Raw genomic sequence first — 13,920 nt, forward strand, 5'->3', positions numbered from 1 at the left:
CGATTTTTTGATCACACGCTATAAACAAAAAAAGAGCGTCAATTTTGCAAAAATAGCAATATTTTTCACATTTTTTTATATGAAATTCCCCAAAAAAAAAATTTAAAAATCAAAATTTTTTTACTTTTTCGGCCAATTTGTTTTATGCTACCTATGTTTGGTAAAAAAAGCGTATTTTGATTGGTTTGCGCAAAAGTTATCGCGTTTACTAACAAAGGGAAAGATTTTTGTCATTTTTGTTGTTTTTTTTTTTAACGTGTAATGGCGGCGATCTGCGATTTTTTTTGCGGTACTGCGACATTGGGGCGGACAGATCGGACCCTTGACTGACATTTTTGACACTTTTGGGGTTACCAGTGACATTTCTAAAGTAATCAGTGCTATATATATGCACTGTTACTGTAAAAATACACTGGTAGTGAAGGGGTTAACTTTATTTGGGAGGGAGGGGCTGTGTGTATCCCTAGGGGCGTGCTTTCTACTGTGATTGGCTGGGGCTTGAGCTGTATGGACACTGATCAACGGATCTACATACTAGATCCGAGTGATCAGTATCCTAACAGCAAGGAGAATGACAGGTGGCTTGTTTACACAAGCTGCCTGACATTCTCCCTCTCCCCCGCCGATCGCCGAGTGACCGGCGGACATCGGGTCCGCCGGTCACACGCGCGGGGGGGTCCGTGACCACGCGGGAGCGGGAGCGCGCCTCCGGGGGCGCGCGCTCGCTCCCTAGACCCTCACAAGCTAGTGACGTAGCCTTACGTCACTTTGCCTGTGAGGGGCTGACTGCCGACGTAGATCGGCGTTAGGCAGTCGGCAAGTGGTTAATTGACCTTGTTTTTGCCTATCACCTGGACTGATCATTTAACGCTGCTTGCGATCCAGAACTTTCTGATCATGTGACCACCGTAACAGCCAATCTCATGACCATAAGCCCTGTCCTGCCTCCCAACATTCTAAACCCTTTAAATAGCCAGCAGGCGCTGGCTCTAAGATGTTAAATGCCAACTTTGTTAAAAAAAAAATTCATATTTTACATTTTCCATAAACTTGTGGCAAAAAAAAGAAAATTTCAAAAGAGTCACCAAGCCCCTAAGAAAATACTTCTGATTTTGAGCCCCTCTATGTGGGTAAGCTTTTTTCCTTTATAAAGTAAAAAAAATAAAAAATCAAGATACCACCAAAAGAAAGCTATATCTATCTCAATAAAAATGATATAAAATTAATTTGGGTACATTACTGCGTGATTGTCATTCAAACTATGACAACTGAAAAATGGCCTGGACGGAGGGGGGGATAAAAAAGTACTAATTTCCCATGACTTTCTCTGCTGCAGACAATGGTCACTAAGAAATATAGTGAAGATGAATATCGTATTGACAGACATAGAAAGCAATAAAGAAACAGGCTGAGGCTCTAATCAAAAACAAAATTAAGGTTTGGCTTTATAAAGACTTTAATCATTTTCTTTATAAAGGGCAGATACATTATTACATTCTACAGTTTTACCAGTGGTGTTTTTTCTGTAGGCATTCTATTTTTCCAACTTACAATTCAATTCCTAGTGGAATATAGGTTTGATAGAAAGAAGAAATGCAATAACAAGGCAGACATGGCATTTTTGTGAATGGAAAGGATATACAGATCTTGACTCTTCATGCTTTTGGATTTTGAATTAGAGGGAAAGATAAAAAATGTTAAGACTGCTTTTATACCTGACACGGAAAGGCAAACAAAAACCAAAAATGCTAATCGTGCGCTGCTATTATTTCTTAAAGTGATTGTAAAGTTCCTATATATATACACTATATTGTCAAAAGTATTGGGACACCTCCCTTTACACACACCTGAACTTTAATGGCATCCCAGTTTTAGTCTGTAAGGTTCAATATTGAGATAGCCCACCCTTTGCAGCTATAACAGCTTTAACTCTTCTGGGAAGGCTGTCCACAAGGTTTTAGGAGTGTGTCTATGGGAATGTTTGCCCATTCTTCCAGAAGCGCATTTGTGAGGTCAAGAACTGATGTTGAACGAAAAGGGCTGGCTTTCAGTCTCCGCTCTAATTCATCCCCAAGGTGTTCTACTGGGTTGAGGCAGGCCAGTCAAGCTCCTCTACCCCAAACTCAATCATCCATGTCTTTATGGACCTTGCTTTGTGCCCTGGGGCGCAGTCATGTTTGAACAGGAAGGAGACATCCCCAAACTGTTCCAACAAAGTTGGGAGCATGAAATTGTCAAAATATATTGGTATGCTGATGCCTTTCCTTCACTGGAACTAAGGGGCCAAGCCCAACCCCTGATTCTGCAGTACAGTGAGTACAGATATGTGTCAAGGGGCCTGACCTGAGGGGGCCACCCCTGCAGCTAGAAGAGTCAGTGGATGGGGGTCAGTAAAGGGGATGCTAGTGAGCATCCTGAAGAGAATGTAGATAACCAAGTCTATTGCTGGAGAACGAGCAAGGAGACTTAACCCTTTTCCATACATGTGGCAGTATGGTTTAAGCAGTCAGACTGCTTCCACGAGCAACCTGGTGAGGCCCAGTGAGAGTTGTTCTTATCCAATGTATATAGTTCCAGTTGGAGTATCCCACTATTCCCTTCTCCCATCCAAGTTCCACAATAAATACTAAAAACTGATATCCCTGGACTGTTTATTGAGCAATGAGCCATTGGGAGTAAGGATGAATGTGTGAACTGTACCCTAAGTGACTGTATGCTGGAAATCAGAGAAGGCCCTGTTAGGAACAGTGCTATATATATATATATATATATATGTATATTTATATATATATATACTGTATATATATATATATATATATATATATATATATATATATATATATATGTGTGTGTGTGTTTTTTTTTTTATTACAAACTTGTCATATTTACCTACCCAGTGCTATGGTTTGCAGAGAGCAGCTCTGATCCTCCTCTTCTGGGTTTCCCTCCTGGTGCTCTGGGCTCTCCTCTTCTCCATGTGCCACTGTAGGAAACAGATGCTCCCTCATCACTGAATTTGATTGACAGAGAGAGGAGCCAATGGCTCCTGCCACTCTCACTGAGTCCAGAGAGACAGCAGCACTGCTGCTCTGGGGCACAGCGCTGGATCGAGATCAGACTCAGGTAAGTATTTCGGAGGGCAGCCAACAATAGATTAAAATAGATTAAATTAGAAGTTAGAGAATGCATTAAGGTAAAAAAAAAAAACCTTAATGATACTAAATGCAAAATCAAAAATGATATTAGTGATATAGTTTGCAACTAACATTAATAGAGCAGTCTTTGCTTACAACAGTCAGCTCCTTTTTTTTACAGTTAAACCTTTAATCTAGAAAAGGAGAAAAAACTGTTTAAAGTGTTAGCTGGAGTTGGGCCACAGATTGTTAGTCACCTATGTAAAGCATATCTAAAATCTACTAGTTATTTAAGACTACCCTCTCCAGACAGTCCTGCTGTAGAATGGTGACTAATCCTTGGGATTGCTTCTCCATATAGAAAGGGGTCACTCAAAGACAAGAAGCATGTTATTAGCTGGATCAACAGGTAAAAATAAAGAAACAAAATCCTTAAAAAGATAAGAATGTAGCCACCAAGTTTAAGGATTGGTAAACTGCAATAATATAAATGTTTTGTTTTTCTGGGTAAATACTACTGTCCAATCACAGCTAGTCACAAGTGTAATCATACAGCAGTTACTCGCTGTTCCCTGATCGTGTGAGAAGGAGAACTGAGGGAATCTGTGAGTGAACCACTTCTGCTACATTTCTGCACATTACTGTGCACCACACGCCCCCCCCCCCCCCCCCACGAATAAAGAGAACCTGTCATACAGCCCCTTCAGTGATCTGTCATATAGTCCATCAGTGGATCTGTCACACAGCCCATCAATGGATCTGTCACACAGCCCATCAGTGGATCTTTCACACAGCCCATCAGTGGATCTTTCACACAGCCCATCAGTGGATCTTTCACACAGCCCATCAGTGGATCTGTCACACAGCCCATCAATGGATCTGTCACACAGCCCATCAGTGGATCTTTCACACAGCCCATCAGTGGATCTTTCACACAGCCCATCAGTGGATCTGTCACACAGCCCATCAGTGGATCTGTCACACAGCCCATCAGTGGATCTGTCACACAGCCCATCAGTGGATCTGTCACACAGCCCATTAGTGGATGTGTCATACAGTCCATCAGTGCCACCATCAGCGGATCTGTCACACAGTCCATCAACGGATATGTCATGCAGTCCATTAATGCCAACATCAGCGGATCTGTCACACAGCCCATCAGTGGATCTTTCACACAGATCATCAGTGACTCTGTCACACAGTCCATCAACATATCTGTCACACAGCCCATAAGTGCTGCAATCAGCGGATCTGTCACACATTCCATTAGTGCCGCCATCAGTGGATTTTTCACACAGCCCACCAGTGGATCTGTAGGAACAACCCCTGCAGCCTAATTAGTGTCGCCCATCACAGAGCCAACATCACTGCCACCCATCACCAGTGTACATATCGCAGCTTCACATCAACCACCATGTCCAAAAGATATTTGACACCTGAGGGAGCATATAAAATCCTTACTTTGTCAGGGGATGAGAGCAGCGGGGAGCGCTCATCATCCGTTTCTGGTTCAGAATAGGAGCGAGTAGTAGATCGAGCACGGAATCAGATGAGGAAACAGTCCCTCCCGAAAGAAGAATAACAAGATCACAAAACCTGCCGACCACCAGCAACGCCATACACCCCAATTGCACCAACACAAACAGTGCTAAACCCCAGGAAAAAGAGCCCAGAACTAGCCCTGGAATAACGCACCAAACCTAAAGAATCTGGGCTCAAACCTACCTTCCTGATGTCCTGGCAAACCCATTATGGCTGCCTTCTAGATCAGGGTCAGCTACAATTCACCGCACAGCCAGGCGTGCAGCCTAACACTGAAGATGTTTTGGAAATAGATTTTTAAAAGTGTTTTTCTCTCAGGGTTTGCTGCAGTACATCGTGGACCAAACAAGAGAGCAATTTATTGCCTCCAACCCCAATTCTTCCTATGCCCGTATATTTCATTAGCGAAGTCTCACAGTAGATGAATTAAAATAGTTTTTGGGCCTTACATTAATATATGGCTTACAAAGAAAAAACAAAGTGCATGCCTATTGGTCTATCCACCCCATCCACCACATTGATTTTGCTGTCATGTCCAGGACACATTATGACATGATCATGCACTTCCTACATTTCAATGACAACTCGCAGTGCCCTCCTCCAGATCATCCTACCATGATAAATTATATAAAAAACTTCCCCTAATAAATTGTTTTTTCAAGTGATTTGCAGAAATTTATGTTCCAGACCAAAATATTTGTGTTGACGAATCCCTTGTCCACTTCACTGGCTGGCTGCAATTCAAATAATATATTCCCAGTAAGAGGGCTAGGTACAGATTAAAATTCAGCAAATTATATGAAAGAGCCACAGGATATGTGCATGCCTTCCGTGTGTACAAAGGCAAAGACTCCCAGCTCCAGCACCCTGGAAAAATTGTCTGGGACCTGTCATACCCCCTGCTCAAAAAAGGCTACCATCTCTACCTCGACAATAATTATACGAGTTTGCCCCTTTTCCTACACCTATACCATGAAAAAACCTTGGCCTGTGGTACCACTGGAAAACACAGACAGGGCTTCCAACAAAACTTGGTGACAACAAGGTTACAAAGGGGAGAATCTGTAAGTATGAGGGATGAGGAAGTGTTGGCCATGAAGTGGAGGGACACGAGAGATGTAACATAGTAACATAGTAACATAGTTAGTGAGGTTGAAAAAAGACATACGTCCATCCAGTTCAACCTATGATGTGTGTGTGTGTTTGCTGTACATTGTATACCCCTGTATGTTGTGGTCTTTAAGGTGCCCATCTAATAGTTTTTTTAAACTATCGATGCTCCCTGCTGATACGACTATTTGCAGAATAGAATTCCACATCCTTACTGCTCTGACAGTAAAGAACCCCCTACGTACTTTAAGGTTAAACCGCCTTTCCTCTAGTTTTAGTGAGTGGCCACGTGTCTTATTGTATTCCCTTTCTCTGAATAGTTTGTTCCTTATGCTAGGGTCGCCAGTAAAGTATTTGTACATTGATATCATATCCCCTCTTAATCGTCCCTTCTCCGGAGAGAATAAGTTCAGTGCTTGTAGTCTTTCCTCATAGCTGATGTCCTCCATTCCCCTAATTATTTTTGTTGCCCTTCTCTGGACTCTTTCCAGTTCCAGCACATCCTTCCTGAGGACCGGTGCCCAGAACTGGACAGCATACTCCAGATGTGGCCGGACCAGAGACTCGTAGAGAGGGAGAATAATCTCTTTATTTCTGGAGTGAATCCCCTTTTTTATACATCCCAGTATTCTGTTGGCTTTGCTTGCAGCGGCTTGGCATTGCATGCCACTGCCAAGCCTGTTGTCTACCAGTACCCCCAGGTCCTTTTCCTTCTTAGATTCACCCAGAGGTTCCCCCCCTAGTGAGTAGCTAGCTTTCTGGTCTCTGGCACCCAAGTGCATTGCTTTACATTTTTCAACATTAAACCTCATCTGCCATGTAGTTGCCCACCCCATTATTTTGTTCAGGTCCGCTTGTAAGGTTTCCACATCCTGCATAGAAGATATTGGCATGCTTAGTTTAGTATCATCCGCAAATACTGAGATTGTACTAGATATCCCCTCCTCTAGATCATTTATGAATAAATTAAACAGGATTGGTCCCAGGACAGAACCCTGGGGGACCCCACTTTCCACACCCGCCCAATCCGAGTATTCCCCATTAATCAAGACCCTTTGAACTCTCCCTTGGAGTCAGTTCTCTATCCAGGTACTCACCTTATGGTCCATACCTACCTTCCTTAGTTTGAACAGTAAGCGTTTGTGGGGAACGGTGTCAAAGGCCTTTGCAAAGTCCAGATACACCACATCCACAAGCTTACCTTTATCTAGGTGGCAGCTCAGATTGGTTTGGCAAGAACGAGTTTTTGGAGTATGCTTCAGACGTTATCACACATCCCTAAGATATTTGTTCCCCATATTTTTACCAGACTGCTATTTCCCCATTTCAAATACCTATGCGGAAATTTGCCTGCTACCACATTTCTGCCTTCGACATTAACTGACCCTGGCCCGTTTACCGGCGATTCCTCTGCCTGCCGCTTTGATTGTTTCTAAACCAAATTTCTACCTTCCACGTTAACCGATCCTGGCCTCTGTACCGATAATGCTTCTGCCTGCTGTCTGGATGTTTCTCATGTACTGACCTCGGCCTGTTAATTGACCATGTTTTTTGCCTGACGTTTTGACTGATTATTCGCCCTGCTACTGTAGTACACAGGGTTCTTTACCCCTGTCCCCATTTTTTCCTGACCGAGGACCTAAGCTTGATGTTCCTGCCTGCTGCATGGGCCAATAATTTGGCTGTGCTGACCTAATCTCTGCCTGTAATGACCCAGGACTTTATGGACCATGTTCCTCCCTTCTGCCTGGTTTGCTGCTCCTGCTTTTGCTGCTGCTGACCACGTCCCTGCCTGCTACCTGGACCTATGCTTTGGCTGTGCTGACAGTATCTCTGCCTGCTGCCTGTATTAAATATGGGCAGTATTCCTGCCTTCTGCCTGGATGATACCTGACCACGTCCCTGCCTGCTGCCTGGACCGATGCTCTTCTCTGTGGGCCACTGCACTACTAAAACTACAGGTAATCTTTTGTTTAACCTTTGCTCAGCAGAATGTATTTTGGGGTGTAATTTGTATGTGCATGCTATGTGTTAGAAATATGAAGGGTCTTCAAAAATGCAATAGGTTGTCAGGAAACTTTATGTGTAATTTATGTCCCTAGAACTCCTGATAGTGCTCCTTGGATGTTGGTCCTCTTTATGTGGCTAGGCTGTGAAATAGTCTCACAAAAGTATCGTCATACTTAGGAAGAATAGCAGAATGTATTTTGGGGTGTTATTTTTGCTAAGTACGTGCTATGTGTTAGAAATATTTTATACGTTAAAAACTTTGTGTAAAAAAAAAGTTTCATTCCGCATTTTCCAAAAACTTGTGGGAAAAAAAATGTAGGATTCAAAAGACTCATAATGCCTCATAGAATATAGGTTGGGGTGTTTTCTTTCCAAAATGGGGTAATTTTGTGGGTAATTCCATTGTCCTGGTGCTCAAGGGCCTTCAAAAATATGATAGGTAGTGAGGAGATTAGATGTGCAATTTATGCTCCAAGTAAACCTGGAGGTGCTATCTGGATGTTGGGCCACTGTATGTGGACAGCCTGTGTAAAATTCTCACACATGTGGTAGCGCTATACTCAGGAAAAGTAGCAAAATGTGTTTTGGGGTGTAATTGCAAATATGCCTATGCTGTGTCTGAGAAATAACTTGTGAATATAACAATTTTGTGTAAAAAAAAATAAAATAATAATTTCTTATTATTGTGGATAAGAATTGTGGGGGAAAAAAATACAACTTCAAAAAAACTCACCATGCCTCTTACTAAATTCCTTGGATCATCTCCAAAAGGGGTCATTTGGGGGGTATTTTTAATGTCCTGGCTTGTTGGTGTCTCAAGAAATGAGGCCATCAGTACAAACAATTTTCAATTATTAGCACCATAGCTTGTAGACTCTATAACTTTCACACCCAAATTTATCAAGAAAAATTACTTTTTTTTTTAAAGTTTACTCTTTATTTGCATTATATCGCAAAAAAATAAAAAATCCAGTGGTGATTAAAACCACTAAAAGAAAGCTCTTTTTGTGTGAAAATAATGATACAAATTGTGTTTGGGTACAGTGTAGCATGACTGAGTAATTGTCATTCACAGTGTGAGAGCACTAAAAGCTGAAAATTGGTCTGGGCAGGAAGGGGGTAAAAGTGCCCTGTATTGAAGTGGTTAATGTCAGATAGCATATACAGTTGCAGTAACAAAATAAATGGTGACATAAAAATTAATATGGAGATAATTGTATTAGGGTGCCTCAAGGCAGGAAACGCTTTTGTTTTTTTGCAGCAACCATTGGAGCCATGCTTGTCCCCTCCTACGGCACTTTTCCCTCCAGTGTGTGGGTGGCTGCTACATGTGCAGGTATTCTGTAGTCAGCTTGCTGGGACTTGTGGTGTATTTTTTCACCTATGTTGCTTTTTGCTGCATTGGCCTGCTGAAGGCACGGTACACCTGTTTGGTTACAACTCCTGTCACCTGTGGTCAGTGTGCCAGGACTTGTGGTGCACCTGTTGGTTCACCTGCTTTATGGTTAGTGGATAGTTAACAGTGTAAGGACAGTGTATTAACAGTGTGAGGACAGTGTGTTACTATGCAAATGGCTGCTACTGTATGTATACAGTTGTTTCATGGTCAGTTTGCAGGGACTTATGGTGCATCGTCTGTCTGCAGTTCCTTTCATTGAGTTGGCCTGCTAAATGTGTAGTGCACCTGTTTTGCTATGTCTTTTTCTGCTGAGAATGAGTGTGCTGGATTGCTGGGATTTGTGGTGTATCCTCAGACTCATTTATTCCATGGATTTCTGAGTTTAGTATGTATATTGTCATGCATATGGCTGCTTATTTAGATGGTTAATTAGGTTGGCTACGTGGAGGTACTGTAGGGTTGCCACCTCACATATTAATCACACAGGTTCTGAGGCTGAAATAATGCACATAAGGCACCAAGTGATTTTAGTTTACCACCTTAATCAGCCACAGAACCTGTGTAATTAATATGTGTCCTGGTTTAAAGGGAAGAGGTGGCAACCCTACGTGGAGGACATGATGCACTTGTTTAGCCGTGTCTTTGCCTGCTGAGGTGAAGCTGCATGGACTGGGTGTGTCGAATTGCTACTATATATTTGCCTGATGCAATTAAGCTGTTGGGACATAATATATTGGTTTGCTAAGACGTGTGATACAGCTGCAGGTTTATATTCTTAATGGTACAATCATCATTTTGTTGGAACTTCCCCTACACTTCTCTAGCTACAAATTAGATTTGCTTCAACCAGTTGTACACCATTGCTGACACAGATTATTTATTATCAGCCGCTTGCTTTAAGCACAGCTGTTTTTGTTGCTTCAACATATGTATGTGTGTTTCTGGCACATGAATACATCTATGTGCACATCTTTTAACCTTTAAGTGTCTGGATTTCATACAATCTGGGAGTGGGACCAATATTTCAAGTATATACCATAATCAGTTAATACAATTACAAGTTATATACCTATATAACTTCCAGTAGCTACCATTAAATGTTATCATCTCTTTGTCCTATCTAAAATCTTCCAATTTATTACTATATTTTTTCAGTGGCTGGATTGTTAGTTTAAATTATTAAGTGATTGACTTTTCAGTTATAGAACTAAAATAATTGATTTCCAGTGTTGCTATTGGATGCTGTGATTGCTATTGGATGGTGTAACTGTAACATTATCTCTATACATGGACACTATTTGCACATAATATATGGTCCTTTTATATGTAGGTTCTTTAGATATATTGGTTTTTAGTATAGGTTCTTGTGAATTTCAGATATTTGATATAGCTATTTTAACTAGATTATTTGTATACATTATTATATGTTTTAGGGGCTGTTTGGGTTGGTGTGGCAGCTGCATGAATTGCTATCATGTCAGTTTTATCCTAGAGTTTTCTCTCAATTTATAGTTATTTTATACTGTATATTTAATCAATAAATCTGTATAATGCTTTAATAACTTTATGTAGAACACTTATCATGAGGGCATAGAGAGAACATCATTTGTTATTGAGACCTTCTCATCAGTGCACACAGGGTATGATGGTGATCACATGGGCACCAGTATATGGGCTTATTATGAATAGGGTAATACTAAGATGGCCAGACAGTGGTATGCATAGGTAGCTAGAAACTGGCATTCTAGGGCCATCTGTTATATGAAAGCTAGAGGATAGGAGATTTGCAGCTTAACAGCTGCTCAGTTTGAGGACGGATGTGAGTGATACAGAATTCTGCATGTGTGAGAGACTAATCTTCGGGAGAGGGTAAAATGATGGACAGGTGGGGGACAGGATGGACAAACTGCAATCACTATACAGAATGAGATGGAAAAGAGAAATACGAATACATAAAATTTTACCACATGACCCAGTTAATATCATTCTCCTGACTGTAATAATCACACTGAATTATCAACAGAGATATATGTTCACAGTCAGACAATCTTCCTCCTCCCATCCTGTTCCCTTCCATCCCCCATGTTACATGCTTTTCAAAGACTCCATCTGTCCCCTTCCCACACATGAATATCAAGACCCACTTACTTAAACTCTGGACTCAAATCAGGTTTTAGCCCATAGAAAGCTGTAGAAAGTGAGATCATCCATCTTTGTGAAAAGCGACTCCCCTCACATTCTAGAAAAGGCTTTGACCATTGAACTTGGTTTGGGTCCACAATGTAGCTGTCTCCACGGCTCCACTTAGGTGTCTCAAGACTTTGCAGGTCATTTACTAGAATGGCTTTAGTAAGAGAAAGGTTGGTTTGATAGCTGTTCCATATACCATAGTTTTTTAAATGTCTTACACGGTGCAGGGTTGAGGAGAGGTCTTGAAGAAGAATATCATGACCTTCCTTTGTGGCCTGAAGAAGTAGCTGGGGTTTTGAGGACAGGGGTTGGGCAGTGAAGGAGAGCACTGCCCGACGAATGTGGGGATCTCCCCCAGCAAGACTGCGAACCAAAGCATGATACCATTCCATATCTTCTCTTATGCTGGATTCTCGCATGTCACTGGCTTGAAATATCATATTAAGGAAGTTGGTGGCATGTAGAAGATAGTCAAGTGGTCTTTTGACATGATGGAGAAGGGATTCAGGTGGGGATCCCTGCAGGTCATTTATCTCATACCTCCTGGTGCAGTTGACTTCTGACAGAGACAGAAGATCCCCTGAGTGCAGAAAATGTACAGCTGCTTTTTTACCTTCTTCATCTGGCTGGTCTGGTTCAGGAGTAGAAGGCTGTGGAGTAGTTGTAGGACTGGTGGTTGTAGCATCTAGTGAAAATAAAGATGGGGTCAAAATTGAATAAGTAGGAGAAGAGTCTTGCAAAGAGGGTAGTGATGAAATATCTGAAGGAGTAGGTAGTGGAGACGAGGATGTTGGAGTTGAAGGAGTTTGTTTTGGGGTTGATTCATTAATGTCATTGCTCCAAGAAGTGCTCTGAAAATCCTGGTTGGCATGAAGAAAAAGCTGGACATGATGGCACCACAGCAGTGCCCACCACATCACCTCCATCTCTCCAGAAGTAAGATATCATGCCAGAGATGTCCTTCCTTCCAGAAGTCCTGGCTCCTTCCCTTGTTTACACAGACATTTCATTGCACAGCAGGACCAAATGCCTAACAGGGCATGAATCCCCATGATCTCATTCCATCTACAGAGGAATCCCCAAAGTAGATCTCAGCTACAGTCTCACGTGAGTGCTGTGGATGTATCTGTCCTTCTCTACCAAACTAAGATTCCCATGCTTCCTTCCCACTTCTTCCTGCCTCCACCTCCCTCTCTACATCTGTATTATTTGACTTCGTTCTCTCTCTCTCTTTTTCCGTGTTCTCCTTTCTATCTTAAAATACTTTTTCCAGTTATATCCCTCTTGTTGTGTCCCCTCTCCTGTCTCTATTCATCTCTCTGCCTCATCCTCTCCTGCAGCCCCTCCTTCTCCAACCAGTTCTAGTTTTATAAACGTCACTTGGTCCATCAGTGTGTGCCTGGCACTGCCCCATGCCCTATGCCCAATTCTCATGACATGGCTGCCTAATCCTATGCTGATAGATCAAGGTGTGAGAGCAAGCATTGCTGGAGAAAATATGAAAGATCCAAAAGCAGCAGGAGAGTTTAAAAAAAATGCAAAATGCTAAGGAAAGCTGATAAGAAATCAGGGCGTCAGTTACTACCCAGGGATAATGCTAAATACCGAGCGTGTGAATGCAGGGCTATGCTTGCATGTGATGATGAGTTCTGAAAAGAAAAACCCTTCTATAGGTTATTCTATATGAGAAACCATTATAGCATTAACAGAGCTGATGCTGAGCAGCCCTTTATTTTGGAGATGCTCATCAAAGGGGGGCATTGACCATATGGTGGGGATGCAGCAATGTTAGGAATTACTGCAGTGTGTCAGAAAAATGTGAAAAACAAAGCTGAGACATGGCTGGATCCCGCAAGCTTTGCAAATGTAAAAAATATCGAAATATGCAATAAGATGTCTAATGCAGAGCTTCAGACAAGGGCAAGCACCAAGTCACGGGTCAAAGAGAGGTATGGTGTAAAATATGTAAAGTAAACATGTGATGAGGTGGGGGCTGTGTGGGATGCAGACAGATTGTGTGGTTTTACAGATGGGGAGGGGGGCTATTCTGTCTTTTTTTCCTAAGCTCGGAGATGCCGGTTATGTCGTCACACCCTGGATGAAACTCCATGGCAACTGAGGCTGAGTTGTGCCCCCTCCATCAGCAGCAACAGACAGTCTGCTCAGCAAAAGGAGTTAGCGGAGAAACACAAAGCTTTGCTATTTATGCAGACATAAAAGAGGTAGGGAGAAACCGATTGGAAGTGTATGTGACAGGTAGATAGATATCAGATTGCTAAATATGTTTTCACCTTTTTTCATCCTTTTTTGCATCTCAGTGCTGCTGATCTCCTGCATCCTCTTTGCACTCCAGTAATGGCTGCACGCCATCATCTTCTCAGGGTGGGATTTGTGATGGTGACAACAGTGAACCAAGGCTGCATATTGTGTGTTAACTTGTAATCTCCATCAGTAGCCTGTGTGACAATGTAGGAATACAATCATCTGAGACAGGGACATAGCAATATCACCTTATACCAGGGAGTACATGATAAA

At 42.1% G+C, this 13,920-nt stretch overlaps 1 protein-coding gene across 1 annotated transcript in view; it reads right to left on the bottom strand.

Moving 5' to 3' along the window:
- The window catches only part of GPR179 (G protein-coupled receptor 179), a 279,308-nt gene extending 266,413 nt beyond the window's left edge, over positions 1 to 12,895 (bottom strand). Inside the window, exon 1 of the mRNA XM_082271241.1 lies at positions 11,344 to 12,895. Within this exon, the coding sequence (XP_082127367.1) occupies positions 11,344 to 12,311 (968 nt within the window). The 5' untranslated portion in view covers positions 12,312 to 12,895. The remainder of the gene's footprint in view (positions 1 to 11,343) is intronic.
- Positions 12,896 to 13,920: the final 1,025 nt, after the last annotated feature.

Source organism: Pelophylax lessonae (genome assembly GCF_965119305.1).
Source record: "Pelophylax lessonae genome assembly, chromosome: 11".
Classification (NCBI taxonomy): domain Eukaryota; kingdom Metazoa; phylum Chordata; class Amphibia; order Anura; family Ranidae; genus Pelophylax; species Pelophylax lessonae.